The sequence below is a fragment of the Lygodium microphyllum genome, chromosome 22 (genome assembly GCF_053477565.2).
Source record: "Lygodium microphyllum isolate KBCC chromosome 22, Lygodium_microphyllum_v1.1.10, whole genome shotgun sequence".
Lineage (NCBI taxonomy): Eukaryota > Viridiplantae > Streptophyta > Polypodiopsida > Schizaeales > Lygodiaceae > Lygodium > Lygodium microphyllum.
In genome coordinates, this window is record NC_141156.1 from 96363677 (window position 1) to 96390549 (window position 26873).

A 26873-nucleotide genomic window follows, 5' to 3' on the forward strand; every position below is an offset into this window, starting at 1 on the left:
ATCAGCCAATGGTAAACAATAACCGATGGTGGTATGTCATCCCTATATCTAATCGTTCAAAACCAATATATGGTAATATTACCGACATGGAGATAGCAGATGACAATCCAACAATTAATGATGATGTGCATGATGACACCATAATGGATGATATGCGTGATATAGTACAAGATGAATCTCGCGAGGATGTTCAAGGAAACGCAGAAGAAGACAATAATGTGATTGTCGATGATATTGATGAAGTTATTGAGCAATATAGCAACACATCTGATAGTGGGATAGACTTATTTGTTTCGTTACCTCTTGGTAACATAGACCTAGAAGTAGATAGTTTAGCAAGGGCTGATCTCATTGAAGATGAGATGGATCATTCACTGTAACATACTTAATTTGCTTATTGATTCAATGTGTATTCCTAATTCTATGGTTTTTATCATGCGCACACGTGCATACTCAAGAATTAATAGTCAATTTTAAAGCTAAATTGAATTTTCCATAATAAAAAGGAAGTATCTTTTATCATCTTCAAGTACATAGAGAAATTACGAGATACATGTTGCAATGCTTGCTACTAATTGTAAGGTTTCTGTCGCTTTCCGCTAATTACTTATATCAGGCTCGTCAACTGGAGGAACTACCATTCATTAGAGAGCGATGAAAAAGTAATTATTAACTCTATTTTTTTAATTCAATGATTCAATGTGTATTCTTAATTCTATGGTTTTTATCATGCGCACATGTGCATGCTCAAGAATCAATTTCAGGTGGTTAACTAATTATTAACTTTGGTTTTTTAATTATGTGAATTGCTAATTTTAGGTGGTTAAATAATTGTGCGCCTACTGGCACGTCTATATTAGTGTCTATTTGCGTGGATATATAGACGCAAAATTCGCGTCTATTTACACGCAAAATTACACGCACTTATAGACGCTGTGATAGACGCACCCAACTTTGCACGTCTAACATGCGCGTCTATGCCTCGTTTCTGTTGTAGTGGTATCTAATCTTGTCTTGTCTTCCACTATACTCATGTTGTCTCATCACCTTGTAATCTTGTAGTATGAGATCTCGTCTAGTACTGTCTTGTATCTTGTTCATCCTGATCTAGAGAGATCTTGTAATTTTGATATCTTGTATCCATACCTACGATTCCAAGTTGTGGGATCCTTCATATTCTATTGATTCTTCTTGTCTATACCTATAGTTTGGAGCTGTGGGATTTTCTATATCTTGTCTATACCAACAAATCTTGAATCTAGTCTAGTCTCTCGAGCATAGTCTAGCTGTGCTCCCATTACAATTTAGCAAGACTACTTTCTAGCCCTACTGTGAGTACCATGGAGGTGATCCTTAAAAGAATTGTGGCCTGCCTTCAAAACGTCCAACAAAAAGTTCAAAACTCGAATGAATGACAATTGCAACTTTAAATAGAACACACTATGCATCTAGACTCTACGCTTCGAGAGATGCAATACCAGATTCGAGACTTGCAAAATAACAGAGGAAGTAATCAGATGATTTTGTGTATTTATCAATCCTCAACAAGAGAGCCCAAGATCAATATGCCAGAGAAGTTCAATGGTGACCATTCAAAGCTTAGGAGATTTCTATAACAAGTAAACCTCTATATTCACATGCAACTAGATAGGTATCCGGATGATGCTTCCAAGGTGGAATTCATTAGGACTTTGCTTTATGATTAAGATTTTTCATGGTTCACACCAATCTTGGAAAATAATATGCCAGTACTTCATAAACTATGAGGGATTTCTTTGCGAGCTCACTTCCACATTAGGAGATGCAGACACTGGTTGAGTAGTAGAAACAAAACTTCGAAAGCTAAGACAAGATAATTGCCATACCTTCGCTTATATATCTGAATTTCAGTAATTAATTTGCAATCTCACTTGGCATGAGGAGTATTCTATTAGCCAATTCAAATGGGGTCTTCAATATGACATCAAGGTCCTCATGCTACTATACTTGAGGCAAAAAACTCAACAATTATATCATGCAAGCCATCCAATGTGGTAATAGATTGTTTGAGAGGAAGTAAGAAAAGTGAGAAGAATTAAGGCCTTACCAATGGAACCAAACCCTAGTCAGAGGCCTAATCAGAGAAGAAATCAACCCCGAACCATTGCAAATAGCTATTGCCAAATTTCAACAAAAAGAGCAAAGACAAAGATAGAATCATCTATGCCTATATTGTGGAAACCCTAGACAGATTACCCTAAATTGCCCAAATAAGAGAGTGAGAACCCTAAGAGTTGCTGCAACCATCCTCTGTCAAGAATCGTGTGGTGGGGGGACTTGCTTGAGCTGTTGCGCCAAACACACATTGCGTACACAAGAGGAAGCTCACTCAAGAACACAAGAAGAGAGATGGAGGCCAAAAACGTTTTCTTGCTGATTTCTTCTTATTCTTTCACACACTATACAATCTACACAAAGTATAGATAAGATATAACTCAAAGGAAAGTAGCCTACTAAGTCAAACAGTGCATAACCGACTACACTAATCGACTGGCACTATGTCTTTGCTAGCTGTAGATAGGTGTAACAAACTAAATATAATAAGTGATAAGTCAGTGACCATGTGAGTATCATAATGACCACCAACGTGCTAAGTATAGACGTGCGGATCCATCTAGCTAGGCAGTCCATCATCAATGTCTGCACGTGTTGAGCTTGCCATCTCAACACTCCCCCTCAAGCTCAACTCTATCTCTGCAACTCCAAGTAAGCTTCAGAACTTTCGAAGCTTCTCTGCACCCAATGCTTTTGTGAAAATGTCAACTAACTGATCCTATGTGCTGACATGTACTAAGTCAATCTCTCCTGCAAGTATATTCTCTCTCACAAAGTGGTAGTGAACCTCAATGTGTTTTGTCCTAGCATGGAACATTGGATTCCTAGCTAGCTGTATGCTGCTCATGTTGTCAAAATGAGTGACAACTGGTCCATCTCCCTGCACATCCAAATCACCTAATAACTTTTGCAACCATACCACCTCACATGCTGCCATAGCAGCACCTCTATACTTAGCCTCTGTACTTGATATAAAGCAACTGTAGGTTGCTTTTGCTGCTCCATGTAACTGCTGCACTAACAAGGGAAAACATGAATCCACTTGTAGATCTTCTGTCTGACATGCTACGAGCCCAATCTGCATCTGTGCATCCAAAGACCTGTACATCCTTAGCTACCTCATAAAAAAGTCCATAATGTAAAGTGGACTTCACGTACCTCAATATACGTCTAACTGCATCCAAATGAGGCTTTCTAGGCATCTGCATAAATTGATTGACAAGGCCAACATCATAGCTCAAGTCTGGCCTTGTGATAGTCATGTAAATCAAACTCCCTACTATCTTCCTGAACATAGTAGGGTCTTCTATCTCATCTCCAACATCAGCACTCAACTTCACATTTTGCTCCAATGGTAGTGAAAGAGGCTTACATGATGTCATACCATACTTGGATAACATATCCAAGCCATACTGCCTTTGGGATAGCCATATACCATCATCACATCTGATTACCTCAACACCAAGAAAGTATCTCAGCTCACCCAAATCTTTCATCTCAAACTTCTTCTTCAAGAAGTCCTTAACTTTAGCAATCCCATTATCACCGTCACATGTAATAATCAAGTCATCCACATAGATGACTATGATGAACAAACCTGCATCTCCCTTTTTCACATAAAGTGAGTGATCAACTTCAGAAATACAAAATCCAATATTGAGAAGATACTCTCCAATCTTGTCAGACCATGCTCTAGGTGCTTGCTTCAGCCCATGGAGCGCCTTCTTTAACCTGCACACATATGTGGGATGCTCTAACTCCTCATAACCTGTTGGCTACTCCATATACACTTCTTCTTGCAATTCACCATATAAGAAGGAATTCTTAACATCCATTTGTTGCAAACTCCAACCTTTGGCTGCTGCCAAGGCAATCACACATCTAACAGTTGCCATCCTAACAACTGGACTGAATGTCACTTCATAATGTATGCCATATATTTGAGCATAGCCTTTTGCAACCAGCGTAGCTTTATACCTGCTAACTGAACCATCTGCATTTTGCTTGACTTTGTAAACCCACTTACAGCCAATGGCTTTTTTAGCCTTAGGTAAGGGTACCAAATCCCAAGTCTTATTGGCTTCTAATGTAGCCATCTCCTCATCCATTTGTTGCATCCCAATGAGCATGACAAACAACATCCTCAAAACAAGTGAGCTCAATATCCTCAACTAGTTTCACCATATAAGCATAATGATGAGCTGCATAACCTTCAAAACCAAATATTTTAACAGGGTATCTGACCCTGCTAGATCTGCGTGCCACTGGATCACTCAATGGAGCCTTTACATTACTATGAGCTCTCTATACACCTGGTGTCCTAACTGAAGGAATATAAAGTTCATCATCCAAGCTCTCCAAACCACTAGAATCTCCATTCAATCCCAAATGACTCGTAGATGCATCATTACCATCTAGCACTTTCTTCTTTCCTTTGTCCTTCCATGCAACACTTATAGATCCACTTGAAGATGTGGGGCTACTCCTTAGTCTCCCAGACCAAGGGCTCAATGTAGGTGTAGTACTAGATGATGTTTCGGGTCCACTAAGACTCCGTGATTCTTATTTAACTTTCTACACATAGCTATCCTAATCATTATCATAAAAGACATCACCAATAGGTGTATACCAACTTCCCATCTCATCAAAGATAACATCCCTGCTCACTCTCAACTCACCTGTGACAGGGTTATAACAACAATACCCTTTCTGCTCTAAAGAGAATCCAATAAAAAAACATTTTTCTGCCTTGGAATCAAGCTTCTTCCATAACTGATCTGGCACATGAACGTATGCAACACAACCAAATACCTTCAAGTGTGATACATCAAGCTTCTTGCCAGTAAAGCATTCTTCAAGAGTCATCCCATGAACTACAGTTGTGGGAGTTTTGTTCATAATGTAAACAGTAGTATGAATAGTCTCAGACAAAAAATGTTTGGGTATATTATTTTCATCCATTAATGCCCGTGCAACTTCTGTGATATGCCTGTTTTTTCTTTTTGCAACACCATTTTGCTGTGGGGTATACCTGCAAGTAAATTGCCTCTTTATCCCATGAGTCCTCAAGAAGCCACTGAACTCATTAGAGAGGTACTCTCCCCCTCCATCTAATCTGAAGCACTTCACTTTTAAGCATGTTTTTGTTTCAATAGCTACCTTAAAAGATTTGAAGTGCTCAAACACATCACTCTTTTCCTTCATAAAGTATACCCATAGCTTCCTTGAACAGTCATCAATAAATGTGACAAAGTATTTGCTGCCACCAAGAGATACATTCTCTCCCCCAAACATCTGTATATACTACATCAAGTATATTTTTGCTCACTTCTCTATTATGCGAGAAGGGTTTCCTTGCCTGCTTACCAAACTCGCATGCTTCACAGACTTTATACAAATTTGCAACTCTAAAAGAAGGCAACCCTATAACCAATCCTCTGGACTATATTAATTTCAGCCTTTGCACATTTGCATGTCCAATACGTTTATGCCATATTTCAATATCTGCAACTACTCCTTTTCCTTTAGCATACATAGCAACATCCATTGCAAGAATTCCAGCATCTAAAGTGAACATTCGGCCAACTCTACTTCCTTTTGTGACCAACCTGCACTTATCATTAAAGTCTTCTACAAAACAACCTTTTGCATTGAATCGGACCTGCAATCCCTGCTCTACCATTTGGCCAATAGACACTAGATTCTTTGTAATTGAAGACACATATAATACATCTGCCAGACTCTTTATCTGGCCATCATACAAGGACAAGGGAACCTTTCCAATGTGTGAAATTGGGTGGCATGAATTATCACCCATCTGCACATAACTTGGGTTTTGTAAGTCCTGCATCTCTCTAAACCATTCAACATGACTGGTCATATGATTAGATGCACCTGAATCAACATGCCATACATCATCATGTGTCCCCATTCTTGTAACTGCATTCACCATATGCTGCATAACAAACATACGCTTATTTTTGTCCTCATTCTGTCGTGAAGACGATGCATAGTTTCCTTGCTGTAATTTACTACTATGAATATCATACTTCTTTGCATAGCAATGGGATGCAATATGACCTATTTTGCCACAATAATGGCAAACAATAGCAGAATTTCTAGAACCTCTATTCTGCCATCTACTTCTTCCTCTAGAGCTCCCCTTGCCTCTAAAGTTTCCTCTACCTCCAGAAACCTACATTTCACCATACTGTTGATTTAACCTATTTTGCTGGTTAGCCAGCACATCCCATACCGTGGCCTCTCGAAGAGAATCTTCCACGTCCCCTTCCTGAACTCGAGTAAAATGCTTGGACTTGTTCACCATTTCTTTTAGACAAATCACCGTGCATATTGATCTCTTCAGTAATCATGAGAGAGATCAGCTCATCAAAATCTAGAAATGGCTTCCGTACATATACTGAAGTAACAAATGATTTCCATGCATTCTCATTGTTAAGGCTACTGAGAGTGGATGAAACCAAATCATCATCATCTGGCATTGCATCAATCGTTGTTAAGGCATTTGCAAATGCTCCTCACCTTCAAAACATACTCATTGACAGACATTTTCTCTTTCTTCAAGGCTTTCAACTCTTGCTTGAGTTGAATCTTTCGTGCCTTTGTATTTACTGAAAACATTCTCTCAAAAATTATCCAAGCTGCATGTGAAGTTTCTGCATTCCTGATATGTCCCAGCATAGTATTATCAATTACTGCAGATAGCCAGTACATCATCTTTTTGTCTTTTGCATTCCACTCTTTCCATGCTTTTAACTCATTTGCAGTCGGAGGGATACCCAGCTCTGGCTCATTTTCTTCACCTGAGACAAACTCATAAAGGCCCTTTCCAATAAGGAAGTTCGTGGGAACTTCCATGAAGGGTAGTTGTTCTTGTCGAGCTTCTCAATAATCGGATTTCCACTGTTCTCTGCCATTTATCACAAACAAGGATACAACACAGCAAGCTAGTCTTTTGTAATCTTTCACAATACGTGCACAACACTACAGCAAGCAACCTTTTTCATTGATTGCTCAATAGTACATGTAATTTGCAACGTGTTTGCAGATAAACTTTATGTTTTCTTCCTGAAAACACCTCAAAAATTACAAGTTTGCAATCTGTAACCTGTGCACCCACTTTCGGTCAATATAGCCAAAATCACAGTGTACCTTGAAACTGCTATCCGCAACCTTGCGGCTCTAAAGTGGGGCCTGAAACGACCTCAAATGCCCAAAATAAATGCAGAATATATAGTGATTTGCTTGCACACCAAATCTCACAGCAATCTGAGATTTTTGCTCGACCCTACTTTTCCGGTGCCTCCACAAGCACTATCCAAGAGAGAGAGTGGAAGAATGGGAGAGCTTCTTACATGTTGCTTGCTTGCTCGAACCTTGCTTCTTCTCCTTCACTTCAGCCTTTGAATTCAACCTCTCTCAGTGGCGCGGCTCTGATACCATGTCAAGAATCGTGTGGTGGGGGGACTTGCTTGAGCTGCTGCGCCAAACACACACTGTATACACAAGAGGAAGCTCACTCAAGAACACAAGAAGAGAGATGGAGGCCAAAAACGTTTTCTTGCTGATTTTTTCTTCTTCTTTCACACACTATACAATGTACACAAATTATAGATAAGATACAACTCAAAAGAAAGTGGCCTACTAAGTCAAACAATGCATAACCGACTACACTAATTGATTGGCATTATGTCTTTGCCAGCTGTAGGTAGGTGTAACAAACTAAATATAATAAGTGATAAGTCAATGGCCATGTGAGTATCATAATGACCACCAACGTGCTAAGTGTAGATGTGTGGACCCATCTAGCCAGGCGGTCCATCATCAATGTTCGCACGTGTTGAGCTTACCATCTCAACATCCTCAAGTAAGAAAACGAGAATGCCTAGTTGTAAATGAGATCATATAACTAGACCTCAATATAAAAAATGGTCTCTTGATCCTAGCCACACCCGTGGAAACTTTCCTTGTCATAGTTTAGATGATCTTGCCAAGAAAGACCCTTTTTCTCAAAGCCTTGCTTGACTTCAGGGCCTTTGTTTGTTTCATTGATGATGGCTTTGTGAATAGATACCAACTTCTAGTACTCCAAAAGACCCATCTTGCAACAATTGAAGTTGAGGATGGAAGACCTATAACATCTAGAGATATTACCAAGGAAACCTGACCACTCCTGATAACTCTTGGCGATCACAAATCTTGTGTATGCTTTAATGCCATATCTAGTCCCACAAATCCAATCATCCTTGGGATGCCTTGGCTAAAGAAACACAATCCAGAAATTGATTGGGTTAAGCATCATGAAAATCAAGGCAAGTTAGTATATCTAGGAGCTAAAGTCTTTATGCACACAACAAGACAAGAACCGAACTACATGATATATCATATACTAGCTCAAGAATCTAGTAAGGATGAGTTGAGCTACCAAACCAATATCAAGAATTTTGAGATGTATTTTAAAAAAAGAATGCAGATGTGTTTGCCAGAACACAAACCATATGATTGTGCTATAGAACTACATGAGGGGGGCTCAACCACCTTTTGGACCGATCTACATGCTATCCCCTAATGATCTAACCAAACTATGTAAGAACATTGATGAGAACTTAGCCAAGAGGTTCATTAGGCACTCAAGGTCTCTTGTTGGAGACCAAATTTTTTTTGTAAAGAAGAAAGATGGTCACGTCAAATATGTTTAGATTATCGAGAACTCAACAAGATAACAATCAAGAATCAATACCCTTTGTTATTGATTCCAGAGCTCTTGGAATGCCTTGGAAAAGTCAAGATCTTCACAAAAATTGACCTATGAGGGGCTTACAATCTTGTATGGATCCGAGAAGGAGATGAATGATAGACAACCTTCTACACTAGGTATGGTTACTTAGAGTATGTTATGCCATTCGGTCTCACCAATGCTCTTGCAATGTTTCAATATATGATGAATGATATATTCTGAGAGAATCTACATGATTTTGTAGTTATATACTTTGATAATATCTTGATATTCTCAAAATATCCAAATGAGTGCATGAGCACCATGTAAAATTGTTTTGAAAAAGCTTAGAGAAAAAGGACTATATGCAAAACTTGAGAAGTGTTTTTTCACTAGATAGAAGTGGAATTCTTAGGGTACAATGTCCCCCAAAGAGAAATCTTCATGGATCCCAAGATCGAGACTATTCTTGGCTAACTAATCATCCACATGTGTCTGCAATGTCCAAAGATAGTCACACCAATCATCAAACTCACAAGAAACTCAAAGTTCTCATGGACCCCAAAAGCTAAGAAGAGGCTTCAAGACCCTGAAGATTACTTTCACCACTACCCCAATCCTAGTCCACCTAGATCCTACCAAGCCATTTTTCTTGGAGACTGACGTATGAGAATATGCCTTAGGAGCCATCTTATCCTAGCATGGTGATGATGGTCATATGTATCCAATGGAAACCACTCAAGAAAATTCTCCTCCAGAGATAAACTATGAGATCCATGGCAAAGAACTCTTGGCTATTGTAGATGCCTTTGATACTTGGCATTATCATCTAGAGGATGTAGCCCATAAAGTTATCGTCTATACAGATTTAAAAAATCTAGAATATTTTATGACAATCAGTATCCTCAATTGAAGACTATTCCGTTGGAGTAACTTCTTATCTAGGTTTGACTTTGTCATCACCTATCACCCAGGAGGGTATCAAACATTGCCAATCAAATGCTTTATCAAGAAGATTCTACCTGGCACCTAAGAAGGGAGAAGAGCTTTTGATCAACAATTAGCAATACCACTCAAACCAAAGCACCTTCTGCTAGCAACCATCTCCATTTGTCACCAAGACAACCCTACCTTGATCCAATTAATCCATGAAGCCATGCCATATGATGATTTGGCCAACAATGAAAAGAGAAAAAAGGAAATAAAGTTTTTGAGTTTTAGAAACTAATGGATTATTATACTATAAGGATCTAATTTATATCTCTCCAGGAAAGTTGAGATTCCAGGTAATCCAACAACGCCATGACATCCGAGCAAGTACGAAACTTTGAAGTTAATAAGATCTTAGAGCTTATTTAAACAGTTTTTTAGTGGTCCCAGATGTGGAAAGAAGTTAAGGAATATATAAAATCATGTGATACCTACAATGGGGGGGCTAAGGTGCCTCATCACAAACCATATGGCCTCCTGCAATCCTTGCACATTTGAATACGACCCTGGTCTTCTCTGTCCATGGATTTCATAATAGATCTTTCCAAATCGGAAAAATATGACTCTATTCTTATTGTGCTAGATATTCTTATCCCTACCACCAAGACCATCACAAACAGGTGCAACTATCACCAAACTCTTCCTCGCACACATTTTTAGATTAAATGGACTCCCAGATGACATCATTAGCAATTGAGGTCCCCATTCATATCTAGTTTATGGAAAGGCCTTTGCAACCTCCTTGGAGTCCAAGTGAAGTTATCCACAACTAATAATCCACAGATTGATGGTCAAACAAAACACGTAAATCAAGCCTTGGAACAATATCTCCACTGTACCATCAACTACCATCAGAATGATTTGTTTGAGCTCTTTCCCTTTGCAGAGTTTGCTTATAATAATAGTATCCATGCATCTACTAAGAAAAGTCCTTTCTTTGCAAACCATGGCTAGCATCTAAGGATCGATGTACATATCTCAAATCAAGTAAAGAACCCTACCGCTCGAGATAAAGCTCAATACCTACTATAGCAAATATACACCAAGAACTCAAGCAACAAATCGAACAGATCAATACAAGCACTATGCATATAAGCATCTTCTCCAACATCCAACACACAAAGTCGATGATAAATTATGGTTACTTAGGCATAACCTCCAAGAAAAAGGCCCTCCACCAAGCTAGACCACCAAATATTTGGGCCCTTCACTTTCGTAGCCTAGATCAACCCAATTGCTTACCGACTCCAACTCCCTAGTACCATGAAGATCCACCCAGTATTCCATGTTTCCTTGCTCGAGCCATAGCATAGCTCACCATTGAGGGGGGAGAGATATAATCCCCCCCACATGTCGAGATTGAAGATCATGAAGAATTTGAGGTTGAGCATGGCCTTAGACTTGAGGATCTCCCGAGATCGATTCGAATACCTTGTTTACTGAAAAGGATATGATACCAATGATTGCACTTGGAAACCTACAAAATATCTGAAAAGAGCACCTCTCAAAGTTAAAGAATTTTATAAGAGGAATCCAACAAAACTTTGACTAAACCACCGAGCCGCCTCTCTTGTGGAACTTGTTGTTAGAGGAGAGGGCAATGTCATGGACATGCCATGATCAAGTGTATGGATTAATTCTTGCTCATGCCATATGAATGCACACCCCATGAAAACGTACCCTTAAGATGACATCCTCAGGCTAACCATGTGAGCTCGCCCTGGCCATGCCATCATGGAACCTTCTAAAAGGTATACCATATCATCATTTGTATCCTTGATGATGTCATCATGGAACATTCTAGAATATCTCTGATACATGTAAAAGGAGAGGCTCACCATAGAGCTCCTCAATCTTACCAATGCCAGTCTTGGGAGCTTAAGGAGTCGAAACCTCCAAGTAAGTAGCTTTGAGTTCTAATTCTAGTTCTTATCTAGTCATGGTATCTAGTCTTGTCTTTTCTTCCATTATACTCTTGTTGTCTTGTCACCTTGTAATTTCATAGTACAAGATCTTGTCTAGTATTTTCTTGTACCCTGTCTATCCCTATTGAGGGAGATCTTGTGATTCTGATATCTTGTATCCATACCGATGGTCCTGAGTTGTGGGATCCATCATATCCTATGTCGATCCCTATTGTCTATACCTACAGTCTCGGGTTGTGGGATTTTCCGTATCTTGTTAATTTATCATTTTATCTTGTGCCCCTAGGTGGGGTTCTCTTGTAATCAGAATTCTTGTTACAAATCTTGCATCTAGTCTAGTCTCATGAGCACAATCTAGTGCTCCCATAATAACCACTATGACTAGTTTTCAACCAAATAAACCTTTAAAAGATAAATATTTTGATCCCAATATGGATGATCATCTAATAAAGGTGAAAAATCCATCCCATAACCTCCAAGATCAAAAGGTATATCATCATAATAATGATTAAGTAAAAAAACTATAATCAAACTCATAATCTTGACTATCCATGTTGAATAGACAGAAAGAAGTATCCCCATATTCACCACCAAAATCATATCCATCATCCATCAAATCATAACCATTATGAAGCTCATTCACATCCTCATCATCAGTATACCAATCATAATAGTCATTACCAACGTCTTCATAATCATAATCATATACATACCACTCTTCTTGTGGTTGGTGTAGACCTTGGTTGAGTGTGAGTTGATGCATATCCTCAACTAATCCATCATAAGCATGATAAAAAACTTCTCATTCCTCATTTCCAACATATTCATATCCTTCCACAAATGGTCCATAAAGTTGCTCACTTACTAAGTAATCTTCATATGCATTGTCCTCTTCTAGATGATCCTTATATACATTGTCTTCTCCTAGATGATCCACTTTTTGATCATCTTGGTCTTCTTCATATTGTTGGTCTTCATCTTGCTCATTGGCCTCCTCTAGATGATCCATTTACCCATCATATAGCCCATTTTCTAGTTCAACATCATCATTATACCTCGAGGAAAAAAAGAATTTAGCATTGCATTTGGTTGATTCCCATTGACATATTGTCCGTGATCAATGGAATAATCCTCTTTATCGTGGCATTGGCCCAAGTATACTTGCTACCCATGATTAAATTCTATAGATTTAGACACATTACCAACATCATAATGCTAAAAAGAAATAACCACATCTTGTAGAGTAGGCTGAATATGATCCTCGTGATGATTGTACTAAGTAGTAATGAATGCAAGCATTTTCTTTTTCAATTCAGTATCATGCTTCAACAAAAGATTTACTACCATCTCCACACAAATGCAAATCCCCTCATGGTACATACAACGATGAATCAATATGAAAGTAACACATTCTTTTATCTTGGTAGAACCCTCTCCCAAGAATTTTATTCAGTGAAAGCATACCTACGTCTACAATTTCCCATGCTAATTGTCCTTCCAACAAAGTCCATGGTTGCTTCTTAACCAATGGAGGTGTACAAACCATCATACTCTACTTTTTAGCATCAATATTTAGAAAGAGAATACAAAACAATGCTAATACATATTTTGACTGCTACTAAGATGACTAACTAAGCAATGATATAAGCAAATGTAATCCATCCATGCCATGACGAGACTATAAAATAGTATTACCATTGCTGCAAAAATGCTTCAATGATGCCAAAAGCTTAGCTTGAACTTCCAAATTATCCAATGTTGATAGTCCCACTAACATTCTTTTGGCTTCAACATTACATATACGTCTTTGTAAAATATTGTTGTCAAAAAGATTGATATGAGCTTGCATAACACTTACTAAATCAATTGATAATTATGAGATTTTAATTGATGGTGCTCAATCAAATTCATGTCTATTGCCATTTTAGAGTCATCATAAGTCATGAATGTATATCCATTATGTCTACTAAAGGAATGTTTATCCTACTAGAATCAAAATTTCTAGTAAGACTCATAACACTCTATTCCTTCCTTGTGGAGAGTGTGCTATTGTAGTACCTACAATCACTAAATCAACCATAACTTTTGACTAAAAGATCAAAGGGTTATGAATGGCATTATCATGACATTAAAATTTATGCATACAAATTTTACATAGAATCGCTCTTTGATACCAAGGGGAAGAACATATATGCAATGGTAATGTTATTGCGACTATTCTTGCATTGTTTGGCAAGAATACAATTGGTTTTTTGTTGGTTGATCGAATAATATCCTAAATTCTTTTACATTCAACTGGTTGTTAGTTTGTTGTTTGGATGATTTTTTCAAGTGCTTGTGATTTATGCTAAATGCATGGTAAGGGTCTGTGATGACAAGTTGCCATGGGGATAAATGAATGTTTCCTAGGAAATAATATTAGGGCTGAATGACTTGTTGTGTTGGATTCCTAAGGGATTTAATTAATAAAGGATGTATTGCACAGGTGGATCGCCTCCATGATCGCACCGTGGATTAACCCAAAGAGGGCACGGCTCGATTCATGGGCCGAAAGGTCGAGTGGTAAAAAGGCCAACCACCGGAATGATGTTTCACTCCTAGATAACTTGTGGGTCAGGTGGAGCTCTAGACACCCCTTGCTAGGTTTAGAATGGAGTTGAAGATCTCCTAGCATATTCTAGATATTTTAGATATTATCCTAAAAGGATATGGAGATTTCTAGAACTGGATGTTATTTAAAAGAAAATACAAGTGACGATTTAGTTAGTTTTGGTGATTTTATCAAAAGAAAAAATAAAGAGAGGAATTCGCAAAATCGCATGCATCGCGATCGCAGTCTACAGATAGAAAACAACACTTCGAACAGAGAAAAGAAGAAGAAGTGAACTAAGAGCTTTCTAATCAAGTTTCTCAGGGTTTTACCCCCCTTTTGGAAGCTAATGGAACCATCAAATTTATGATTTGAGCATTAGATCACTGATCTTTCCAAGATCCCCCTCCATAAAGAGCTCCACTTCTTAGCCACAAGCCCTCTTCTCTAATTCACTATAAATATGAGGCATGGGGAGGCACAAGCACAGGGGATTCACCAGTCGTAATAAGGAGACATCACCTGCGTGCAAGAAATAAATGAAAATATCCCTTATCTACCCCCTATTTAAGGGACCTTACCTGTCAAGAATCGCGTGGTGGGGGGACTTGCTCAAGATGCTGCGTTGAACACACACAGAATGCACAAGGAGAAGCTCACTCAAGAGACAAGAAGAGAGATGGAGGCCAAAACGTTTTCTTGCTGGTTTTTTCTTCTTCCTCCACACACTTTGCAATGTACACAAAGTATAGATAAGATACAACATAAAGAAAAGTGACCTACTAAGTCAAACAATGCATAACCGACTACACTAGTCGACTGGCACTATAACTATGTTAGCTGTAAATAGGTGTAACAACCTAAATATAATAAGTAATGAGTCAGTGGCCATGTGAGAGTCATAATGACCACCGATGTGCTAAGTGTAGATGTGTGGACCCATCTAACCAGGCGGTCCATCATCAATGTACGCATGTGTTGAGCTTCTCATCTCAACATTACCTTATAAAATGTACATTTCTTCCCTTATATAACCCCCCTCCCTTACACTCACGTGGTACCATACGGTAAACCCTAGTGGACCTCCCGAGGGCACAAGAAGCATAAGGAGACCCCGAGAGGCTACAAGAGAGAGGTAGAGAGAAGGATACCCCTCCAAGAGATTGTGAGAAAGAGCTTGAACGAGAGCTTGAGAGAGAGAGAGAGAGAGAGATAAAGAGAGAGAGAAAGAGAGAGAGAGAGAGAGAGAGAGAGAGAAGAGTTACCTCGAGAGGCTACACAATTCACTTTATTTCGATACTCAACTTAACCATCTTCTCTTACACTCTCCCATCTCGAATATATTCTGCCTTCTTAATCTCTTGAGTCTACTTGCGGATGATGGCCTCGAAGCGAAGAATGTCACGTGCGAATGGCAATCCCACAACCACCAACAAAGCTTCGGGCAAAGGCATCACTTTCAATCCAACTGTAGTTCCGATCGTAAGTAATGTATTTCCAAATTGATAGATGCTTGTTTTGATTCTCGTATGAGATACATTAGACCCCATACTATGATGCACGAGTATATGTCATTGGAAAGGAAAGTGCTAAGTAAATTTTACATAGAATCGCTTTTTGATCCCAAGGGGAAGAACATATATGCAATGGTAATGTTATCGCGACTATTCCTGCATTGTTTGGCAAGAATACAATTGGTTTTTTGTTGGTTTATTGAACAATATCCTAAATGCTTTTACATTCAACTTGTTGTTAGTTTTTTGTTTGGATGATTGTTTCAAGTGCTTGTGATTTATGCAAAACGCATGGCAAGGGTCTGTGATGACAAGTTGCCATGGGGATAAATGAATGTTTTTCTAGAAAATGATTTTAGGGCTGAATGCCTTGTTGTGCTAGATTCCTAAAGGATTTAATTAATGAAGGATATATTGCACGGGTGGATCACCTCCATGATCACACCACGAATTAACCCAAAGTGGGTACTACTCGATTCATGGGCCAAAGGTTGAGTGGTGAAAAGGCCAACCACGGGAATGATGCTTCGCTCCTAGACAGCTTGTGGGTCAGGGGGAGCTCTGGACACTCCTTACTAGGCCTAGAATGGAGTTGAAGACCTTTGTGCCCCCCAACGTCTATGTATGTTGGGAGATCCTATTCTAGATAAAGGATTGAATTTTTGATTTGTGGTGCCATGTGATTTGGACTAGTTACTTTTGCAGGGAAAAAGGGATACTTCTATTAGATAGAAGAGATATTCTATTGGATAGAAGGGATATATAATTTCTCAAGTATGGGCGAGAGACAAATATTAACTTGAAGATAAGTTAAGGAACTTGCTTGAACTTTTTTGTCAATAGATGGCTTCATTCTGTTTTCATGTTAGTGCTATAAGTTATGCGAATGAACCGTGTTCTCTAAAAGGCTTAATTAATGAAGCTAACTTTAATGTCACACATAAATGTGGTAGGACCTAATTAGAAAACTAAAGCTATTAAGGGAAGTGGGTGGCCAGAACCCCCAGGTCCGTCCTATGGTAGGGTGGTTCTAAAGAATTGGGAGCCTTCTCACAATATTTTACTGTTGTTCAACTTTATGTAATATTTCCAAATTCCGTTCGTGTTCTTTACATGAAACTCCCCTTGTAGGAGGTCATAATTTGAAATTATGGATTTTTTTTAAAAAAATTATTCCCTCGTTCCCCCAGTCGACTGTCGTGCTGGGGGAGAGGGAGGGAAAGCGGGATGAATAAGCATCCCTTGCTAGATGCCATGGAGGGGGCAAGGGCATGCAGGATGCCGTGTGGGGGCATGAAGGTCCCCTCCCTCAGCTATAAATGCCATGGGAGGAGCTGTCGGGGGGTGGACACTGTCGTCGAGAGAGAGGCCAATACACTGATGCTGTCATAGTGGGGAAAGGAAGCTGTGAGATAGAGGAGGAGCCATCACGCTGTCGAAGGGTTTGTGAAAGCAATGTCGCAACCATAGAGGACCTTGACTAATTTCAGGATAGAAGATCAATCATACATATAAGCAAGATGAGAGGATTTGTATGTTGTAAGAGATCCGCCAAACTCCCAACAAGACCTCATCTATGCAGCAATGATATGACCTAAAGCAAGGTTTCAGCTGAGCATAGAGATCATCCTTCAACATATGAACCTTTAATACAAATCTGGTTATCATCTACAGACAGAAATTTCAGCATTGTATTTTCAGCAGCATCAGCCAAAAGATGGATCTATGGATTCCCAGACTTAACCATAAACCCATAGGGAATTCGATTCCAAATGATGAGGTGAACAATATCTCAAGCAATAGTCAATGTTGCAGGCATGTCTTTCAGAGGAGGCTCCCTTCCAAGAACAAGATCCATGTATTCATTTGCATTCTTTATAAGCTGACAAACTGACTTGTAGCAATGTTTGGTGCATCTTTCTCTTCCATGTTAGTAATATCAACATATAAACAACAGTTATAATCATGTGCAGGAATTAATGCTTCACCTTCACAGACATGTCACCAGCAGTTGCAATCTAACTTCTGAGGTAATGTAACTGTTCAGCAACAAGTAAACTGAATGGTCCAAGGCCTGTGCAAATTCAGTCTTCTGTCGTGAGTACAGCAAGGGAAGATACAAGAGGCTGGAGTGGAATCACTGCCCATCTATGAGAAACATACTTCAGTTAGCCAAAGACTTCCACTTTGGGTCTATCCGGGATAACATCTTTCAGGAAACATAAATGGTTATCATCCACAGACAAAAATTTCAATTTTTAGCTTCTCAAGTTCAGAAGTAGGATAATCGGGATCGAGGAATCTAACACATAAGATTTGTTCTACAACTACAAGGTCCTTCTACTCATCAAAAATTTCGAGAGAGAATTTAACTCCTTCAACCATCTTTAAGCTGACAATCTTAAACTTATCTTCGATCTACTTTCTGTGCACTCAATTAGCATGCTAGATGAATTTTACAATCGTTGTAACGATAGATTTCCCAGGTGAAAGAACACCGCTAGGAGGTCACATAAAACAACTCTTTGGAGCTGTTGTTTGGAATTTGAAAGCAATCGGTGAGCGGCTGACATTTTTGATCCTCACAGCACTTGTGGCCTGTTTTCCTGGTTCATATGAGAAGTAAAGCTTCTTGTCTGGTTTAAAAACTGAGCCTGTGCTTGTGCAGAAACAGAGCTCTGACTATAGCTCTAACGAATGCTGAATCACTAGAATTGTCATGTTGCTATAGGTGAATGCCTAAATTGCAGACTTCAGTTCAAATAGGTGTTTGTGATCATGGCGTCTCTACACCACGTCCATGTTGGCTTGCTATATGTTGATGAAGGCAATTGTCAATTAAACTGTCTCGCAAGGATTCAGGACAAACACTGTTCAATGCACATCCATGTTGGCCTGCCATATGTCACCGGAATTCCCAAAAAAAATAGGAGCAATAGTTGCTGTCGCCGAATCGATTCCCCCCCTCGTCCACTCAGAAACATTTGAATTCGTGTCGTTCCCTTCTTCCACCACAGTCCATCCTACTTTTTTTTTTCCATCGTTTTTTATCCTTTCTTTTGCTTTTCTTTAGGTTCCTCTTTTTTTAGAAAAGTGGCCCCAGCCACTCCCAATTGAGGTTTCCCAGGTTTGCTACCAGATGTGTATACCAACAAATGGTGAGGATAATCTTGAACAAACAATGTATCCCTCTGCAATTTTATTCACAACATACAAGAGAAAAAGTAAAGCTGTTGCACAGGCATCTGTTTATGCATTTCAAAACTCCTGTTGTTACCTTCAAGATCTTTTGTGCTCTCTGTCAAGACCTTTTCAAACTGTCTCACCTATATACAGTAGTGGTCCAAATACCTGTTTTCCGAGCCCTACATCACCCCACTTTTGACATGCACCCAACACAGTGCTCCACACCATGTCATCAAGTTTAGAAGGCATATTTTCTACTGATACAACAGCCTCGTCTAGCTGGCCAGCACATCCAAGCAGATCAACTAAGCAATTCTGATGCTTAATACTTGGACCAATGCCATACCGGCTACTCATCAGCTCAAAATATTTCTGACCATGGTCCACAAAACCCATATGACTGTACACAGTAAGCATATTAAGAGATGTACCTCCATCCGGTTGAATATTGTCTTCCCTCATTCTCTCTAACATAAGGAAGACAGCTTCACTCTCACCTAGGTGAGCATAACTAGTAATCAGTGCATTCCACATTACCAAGTCCTGTTTAGACATCCCATCAAACACACTCTGAGCATCAACCATGCTTCCACATTTACCATACATGTCAATAAGACCTGTAGCCAGATCAACTTCAATGTTGCTGGGTGCAGCCTTGAGAACTTGAGCATGTATCTTCTGCCCAATTTCCAAAGCTGATGCATTACCGCAAGCTTTCAACATTGAGACAAGAATTGTGCTGCCAGGTAAGTGGCCCTGTTCTTGCATTTTGGAAACAAGTTTGCACACTTTATCACACTCTCCTTGCTCAGCATAACCCATGATTATGACATTCCACGAGACTGCATCTGGACACACACCTTCCAACTGCATCTCTTGAAAGTGACTCAATGCTTCTTCATAAAGCCCATAATCGGCATATCTTGAAATAAGTGTAGCCCATGAGATTGCATCTCGAGTTACCAATCTATCAAAAACTCCTTGTTCTTCTACAAGCATGTCACATTTAGCATACATGTCAACCAGAGCATTGTTGATTAATTCCTCTTGCTCCAAACCCTCTTCACTATATTTTCCACATAGAATGAAAGAGCAAACATAACGACTAAGTATGTACAAAGTATCAAATCACACACACAACTTTTGGGTGGTTTTCACACCTCGAATGCACAGCAATACGACAACGCTGCGTCGAGAGTGGAGGGGAGGAGCCATAAACGCCACCGTTGAAGGGGAGAGGAGAGAGTCGCATCTGCCGCGACAGCGTCGCCACCACTGGGGATCGCCCTACCGCCATCGAATCGCCTCCTACCGCCCTTATTCGATTTTTTTCTCCCCTCCACGTGGGTTCTCCACGATTGGCAGAAGCTTCTTAAAGCTTCTTAAAGCTTCCAAGGGGGACTTCCTAAGCCCCCTTTCATATTCCATTCCCCCTAAATTCTTACTAGTGGGCTTCCTCTTAGCCCTTGCTCACGTGGGCTTTACGAAACCCCCCCCCCCCCCCCCCCCCCCGCGGCCTTCCGTGGCTTTATTTAGCCTTCCTCTTGAAGGGTTTTATAACCTCTTTTCCACCCTCCCCGGGATTTAAACCCCATTCCCATGGGTTCCCCCCCCTCTGCAAAAATTCTTCTTTAAGGTCTTTTTCACCCTTTTCCCCCTTTTTCCAATCCGCCAAAGTCCATTATAGCACCCCCATTTCCGTAGAGTCCTATCCGAGGCCTTTAAAAAGCCTCGTTAAGCCCTTTTTCCCTCTTGGATTTCCTACAATCTCCCAATTAGCCCAAGTGCTAAACCCCTTCCCGTGTAGACAATTTGCACCCCGAGCTTCTATGAAAGGAAGGAGAAATTAATAAGTTCCATTTCTAAGGTTTGATTCTGAAGGACGGTGGAATCACAAAGGGAGTTTCGTGTGCAAAGGAGACAGACAACATCATAAATCTGTGTCCAAGGCGGAAAGGCCGAAATCGCGATGGCTCCTAAGAAAGCACAAGGCGCAACCGCTGGAGGATCGTCTCCTAGCATCCATGTGGACATTTCACCACAAGTTCAGGTTTTTCTTCCTAATTTTGATTTACGTCGTTATAATTCAATCGTACATGGATCATTTTTGGAGATAAGATGCATTTTCCGATTTAAATAGCTCACGATGGAAGAATTTGGTCATTAGTATTTTCAATAAAACGAACAAAATAAAGTAAGCATAAGATTTCTATGCAGTTCTAGTATGCAGTTCTAGCAAGTGGTTTTTATGCATTGCAAAGAAATAAAATTAGATTAATTAATGTCCATTTTTACAAAATGGAATTATGATAGTACAGTTCGATTAAGCATGGAAGAAATAAACCACATATCGCATTATTGAAAATCTTTTTCGAAAGGATTCTTAAAGAAAGTTATTAGCAACCGTAGGAAATTGCTGGGGTTGCATGAAGAAGATTTAACTCTAGGCAAGTGGCCTAAAAACTCAAATCAACGAAAGGTTGTGTAAGTTCTGCATACGACAAATTCATTTGGAAATAAAAATAGAAAAAGGCTGCATGTTTAAACATAAAATCCTAAAGCCTAGTAGCATGAATCTTGTTTGCATGTTGTAGGATGATCAATTGGAATTATGCTATAACTTAACCTATGCTTTGATCTTAGCCCGAAAAGTTAGGGTTTGTAAATTAACTTATACGCAGGCAATGAATCACGTGGTTACGGGAAATGGTAGCGTAATTATCTTCAAGAATAGACAAGTTAAATTGGTTTAAACCTAAACACCTAAAACCGCAAGGTACTCATTTAGAAAGGGTTAATTCAATGCAACATATCCCAAAGAGCTAACTAGGGTTAGCACGTTGAGGACATTACCTAGTCGGTCGTATTACCAAAGCTGAAACTCCTATACCCTAAAGACTTGCCCACATTCACGGAATATAGAGACATTGGAACATACTTGCGAGAAGTGATCTAGGGTTTTTCCTAAGAATCTCTCGCTAAAAAGATGAAACTCGGAACCCTAGGACCGACAATGTCGGCCTAATGCAATCAGGAACGGATTGTTATATCTAATCATGATACCGTGATTAGAAGATACCGTTGATGGTTAGAATAGTCCCATAGTTGATGCGACACTTGTGCAACAAGTTGCAGAGTCGCATGATCTTGTGATTTGATCACAAGGGAATGGCCAATTCCTCGGAATGAGATTGGCAGATTCTTACGCAAGTTTATCTTGCAAGAGGATGAATATTTGTCCTGATATAGTACCTTTCTTGGGTAAAATGCCCAAGATACGGGGATTAGATATTTTCTTGAAGCAAAAGACCAATCAGTGAATTGGAATAACATATTCATTGCTAATAGAACTTAAGATTTTGATTAAGTCGGGTTAATAGGGTACGGTCCTAACCCAAGGATATAGGGTTAACAAACAAACCCTTGGGGATCTTGCCAAGTCGCAATTGATCCCCGATCAAGTGCTGGATGCATTTGGAAAGAAGGATTCGCTCCTTAGCAGTTGGCCAAAAATAACGACCAATGGTAATGATTGTGCTTGTAACAGTTTTAAGAGCATTGTTTTGCTTTGTTTGCTCAAAGAATTAAAGGATAAATGGATATCTAATGCTTCAGGTTGAAGGCCTAAAGGGAGAGGCAGCTTCACTGACACCCGACTACTTGCCGAACCCTAACCAAGGGGGTTGTTAACCGCGCAAGAAAGGTGGACCGAAACCCGCTGCGAGAGGTCTCTCCGTTGAGCGCTACTTGGAGCAGGAGGATGCTTGGGTGCCAGAGGGGGCTCTGACCGTAAATCCCTCGCCTTCCGAGCCCTGCATAAGAGGCCAACGTGACATGGGATTGAATCTCGAGGCCCGCACACTAGTCTACTGGTTGAATCTTGGATTAGTGATCCCTGTGGATTGCTGGATAGCCTTCGGGCGGATTATGGATAATCCTACGGGCTAGACTTTATGTATTTCAAAGATAATTATGATAACCTATTGAAAAGGAACTTGTTTGACATTGTTTTTTTATGTCAAGTGCTATGATTACGTGAAGGAACCAGTGCCTAACGGCCTAATTAAGGAAGCTGATTGATACATGTCTAAACACCATATTGGGGAATATGGGAAATTTCCTTAAGTTTGGGACATGTGGTCAAATCTTTGAATTTGTCATAACATGAACACTATAACTCCAAATTAAGCGCTCTATCGCTCAATAGATTCCATTTTTCAAGTGCTTTCCAATGATAGGTCAGATCATATAGTTTTGAGAAACTTATGGCTAGGTTATCCGGGTGCCACCTTTTTAGTATTCAAAAAATGAGAATTGGGAGATTCCCAAACTCACTAATATTGTGTTTCTAAGTAAATGTGTTAGGTAATTAAATAACTAAACAACCTGAGGAAAGTGCGGAGGATGTGGCCATGGGTCCGTCCTATGGATGGGTGGTCCCGGTTGGCCGGGAACTTTTCTCAATCATGATGGACAGTAAGAAGATTGTTCAAAGAACACGAATAGCAAGAGCGTTGACCTAGAGTCTAAGTTATAAATGATCCTGATTTATGCTATTTTAGGGGAACAGAATGGGACTATACCTTATGGCAGAGAGGTTGAGCTTCACATCCCTCTCGTTTCCCATTCTCCTTGAACCAAGTGCAGCGTGAATCCACTTCGAACCTGGCGTTTCTACGTAAAGTAGTTCGCTCGGGTTCGATACTAGTTGCCGTTAGGAAATGACCAATAGGAAAAACCCTAATTCAGGTCGGTCCTAAGTGGGAACGGCCAGAATACTTCTACTACGTGGCATACGCGGAAAGTCCTAGATCGCAAACCCCGCAACATTCCATGGGAGTGCCGGGTGGAGCTTTCTAGACATCCTTTCCGATGGACTGCTAAGACGTGTCTTGAAGATAACAGGTGGACACGTTACACTTTAGGTATTGTCAGGTTAGAACCCGATTCATGCCATTTTAGGGGACCAAAATGGGACTATGCCCCCTACGAGTAGAGAGGTTGAGCGGCGCATCCCTCTCATTTCCCATTCTCTTTGAACCAAGTGTGGCATGGGTCTGCTTCTGCTTGGGTATCTCTACGTAAAGTAGCATGTCCAAGATCCGACACTAGAATGCTATTAGGAGACCTTGGCCACTAGGAGCCCAAATTTCAAGTCAATCCTGCCATGAATGTTCTGATGTGAGGCGAATTCAGAAAACCCTAGGTGACAAAACTCGGAACATTCCATGGGAGTGCGGGGTAGCGACGCTTAGATTTATTTCTCGATAGACCACTAAAAGGGTTCCTAGACAGCCAATGGGAGGGCACGTTACACTTTCTTATAGTCCCTCTCCCTCTTCCAATCCTCTTTTCACTTTCATTTGTTAATTAGGACTGTAATGCTATGACACATACGAAAATCCTTCTTAGCCTATAGCGGGTGACCTTTACAAATCACGTGTGTGAAAAGCAAGCACCATAGTCCAGATCAAGCCAAAAATTTATATAATGTTGGCTTAGAGTTATTCTTACTTTTATCGTATTTAAGTAACAACTTCACAATGCAATATGATAAAAGTAAGAATAACTCCACAAGTATCATCTGGTTTGAGTAACAACTTCTCAGTGCAATGAGATGAAAGTAAGAATAAATCCAAGCCAACATTGGAACCCTCATGCTTATGCATCAAAGTAATACTAAGATGATTACATCATTTGTCATCACCAAACTTTGAAGACATCCTTTATGTTTCTTTTTACACACAAACATAAGAATAGAGTTTTTATTTTCTCAATAGGCATGAATGCCCAAAGGGTTCATGTTCTCTCTAGTCACCTTTGAGAACACATGAAGAAGTTTTAAAAGAGGTGACCCTATAGGACACAATCCAGAGTATAAACCATGAAAGGAAGAAACAAAATTGCATACTATGCATTGCTTTCCTTTGGTTCATTCAGTAGATTCATTACCAACTATAAGAGAATCATGAGAGCTCTGATAAATGAGTTAGTTATACAAGTTCAAAATGGAATCAAATTGTTATAAGGAGGATAACAACTTTCACATTGTTAAAGAGAGAAGCCAAGGATAGATGGACAAAATCATCAACACATTGGATATGTGAACTTTGCAACCTATAAGGTAGGTCCTCTTAGTTGGGATAATGAAAGGTTGTGCCTTTAATATTTGATCAAATTCCTTATCCCTAACAACACCTATTGGACATGCAAGAGGTAAAGGATCCAACCGATTAGAGGTTTCTGTATTATATGTCATAAAACAAGATTCCATAGCCTTAACCTTGTGATCAAACCTATGGCTTCCTACGATCTTGAAGTAATATTATGGTTATCTAGTCTCAATGAAAGTTGTGTCCTTAGGATGAGTGGGTGTATCTTAAACAAAGTAAAATTTTGCGCTTGGAAAACTCTCATATGTTTTTCACTTGGCTCAATGAGAGTGATTATTTTTTCCTTAACTAATAAAGCATAGAAATCACTCCATTCCCTTGAAACAAAAGAGTTAGGGTTCCAATTTATTTGGGTCCCATAAAGTGTAAAAAAATTTAACCTTGAGTATTAAAAAGCTATTTAAATTATTAGTTTCATCCATCCTTTATAAGTTTAGTGTTTTAGTCATAATCTCTTCCTTTTGAACACAACACACTAATATGATTTTGGTTACATAAGAAGTTTACACTACTACATGATTTTGAAATGTGCTCCTTAGCTATGCCTAAAGAATGGAGCATTGTTATGTTTGTCTAATTCACCAATTAGTTTCATTCTTGAGGTACCAAATAGCATCATTACTTGCTATAAAGGATGCGAAATACGGTACATAGGATTTGGTGCAAGTATAAAAGTTGAAGATACTAATCATTTTGTACCCAGTTTTGATATAGTACAAGTGTTTCTTGCTTTATCTCTCTCCTAAAGCTTTCATGGATGCCATCTTCTTTCTTTTTCTCTCTTCCTCTCCCTTCTTCTAGTGTTTCTCACTATTTTCCTTCTTTCTCTATGTTTCTTCTTTCTCTCTCTCCCTTCAATAGTCTTTCTCTCTCTTGTCCTTCTCTCTCCTTGTTTACTTCATGAAAAGTGGTATTAGAGCATGGTTCTTTGATCTCAGTTTAGTTACATTCAAACCAAATCTTTCTATTTCTTGAGTCAAATCATTTGTGGCAACTAAGTACAGGTGGTACAATCTTTATAGGGAGTGTTGTATTAACTACTGGACTTTCAAGATAAGAAGATAGACTACATTAATAGAGTCTTTGAAAAGTTAGAGGTAGATCACCTAAAGATTATAGGTCATGGTCAAAGCTTTACTATTTTGGAGGTGTCTTGAGGTTAAATATGGTTACAAGATTTAGAGAATGCTAAAATCTTGACTACTTTTTGTAAAAGAACTCCTCCTTCTTCTTCTTCAAATTGTTGCTTAAGATTTCTTGAAGGATCTCCATTCCTATTCCCTTGCCATGACTTCAGTCACTCTGAAAGTCTTTCTAACTTGATTTCTTAAACTCTAGGGACTGCATTCAACATTTGGAGCATTAAGAGGCCATTTCTAATACTAAATGTCAACCTAAACCATAGGTACAAGTTCAACACTCCATTACTCCACTCCTCCAAGTTAAGTATTCTCTTTGTTTTGAAGTTTGTATAAACCTTAGCTACAGTGGATTTTGGACAGCATTGAGATATCTCTTCAATTTCAGTGATTCAAAGTTATTCTTCATTTCAAATATCTCTAAGAATCTTTTACATCCTTCATTCTCTTCATTCAAGTTAAGATTTGACTAAATACTTACCTCTTGAGCTTCAAGTTTCTATGATTAAGTATGAATAGCAGGGGC

General features: G+C 39.3%; 1 protein-coding gene across 1 annotated transcript; it reads right to left on the bottom strand.

The window, feature by feature from the left end:
* Nucleotides 1–18896: 18896 nt before the first annotated feature.
* On the bottom strand, nt 18897–19908 carry LOC148017424 (pentatricopeptide repeat-containing protein At4g33990-like). The gene is made up of 2 exons (XM_087662749.1): nt 19201–19908; nt 18897–19040 (listed from the first exon to the last, which is right to left on the bottom strand). Exons 1-2 carry the CDS (start codon nt 19906–19908, stop codon nt 18897–18899), a joined length of 852 nt encoding a protein of 283 aa, XP_087518875.1.
* Nucleotides 19909–26873: the final 6965 nt, after the last annotated feature.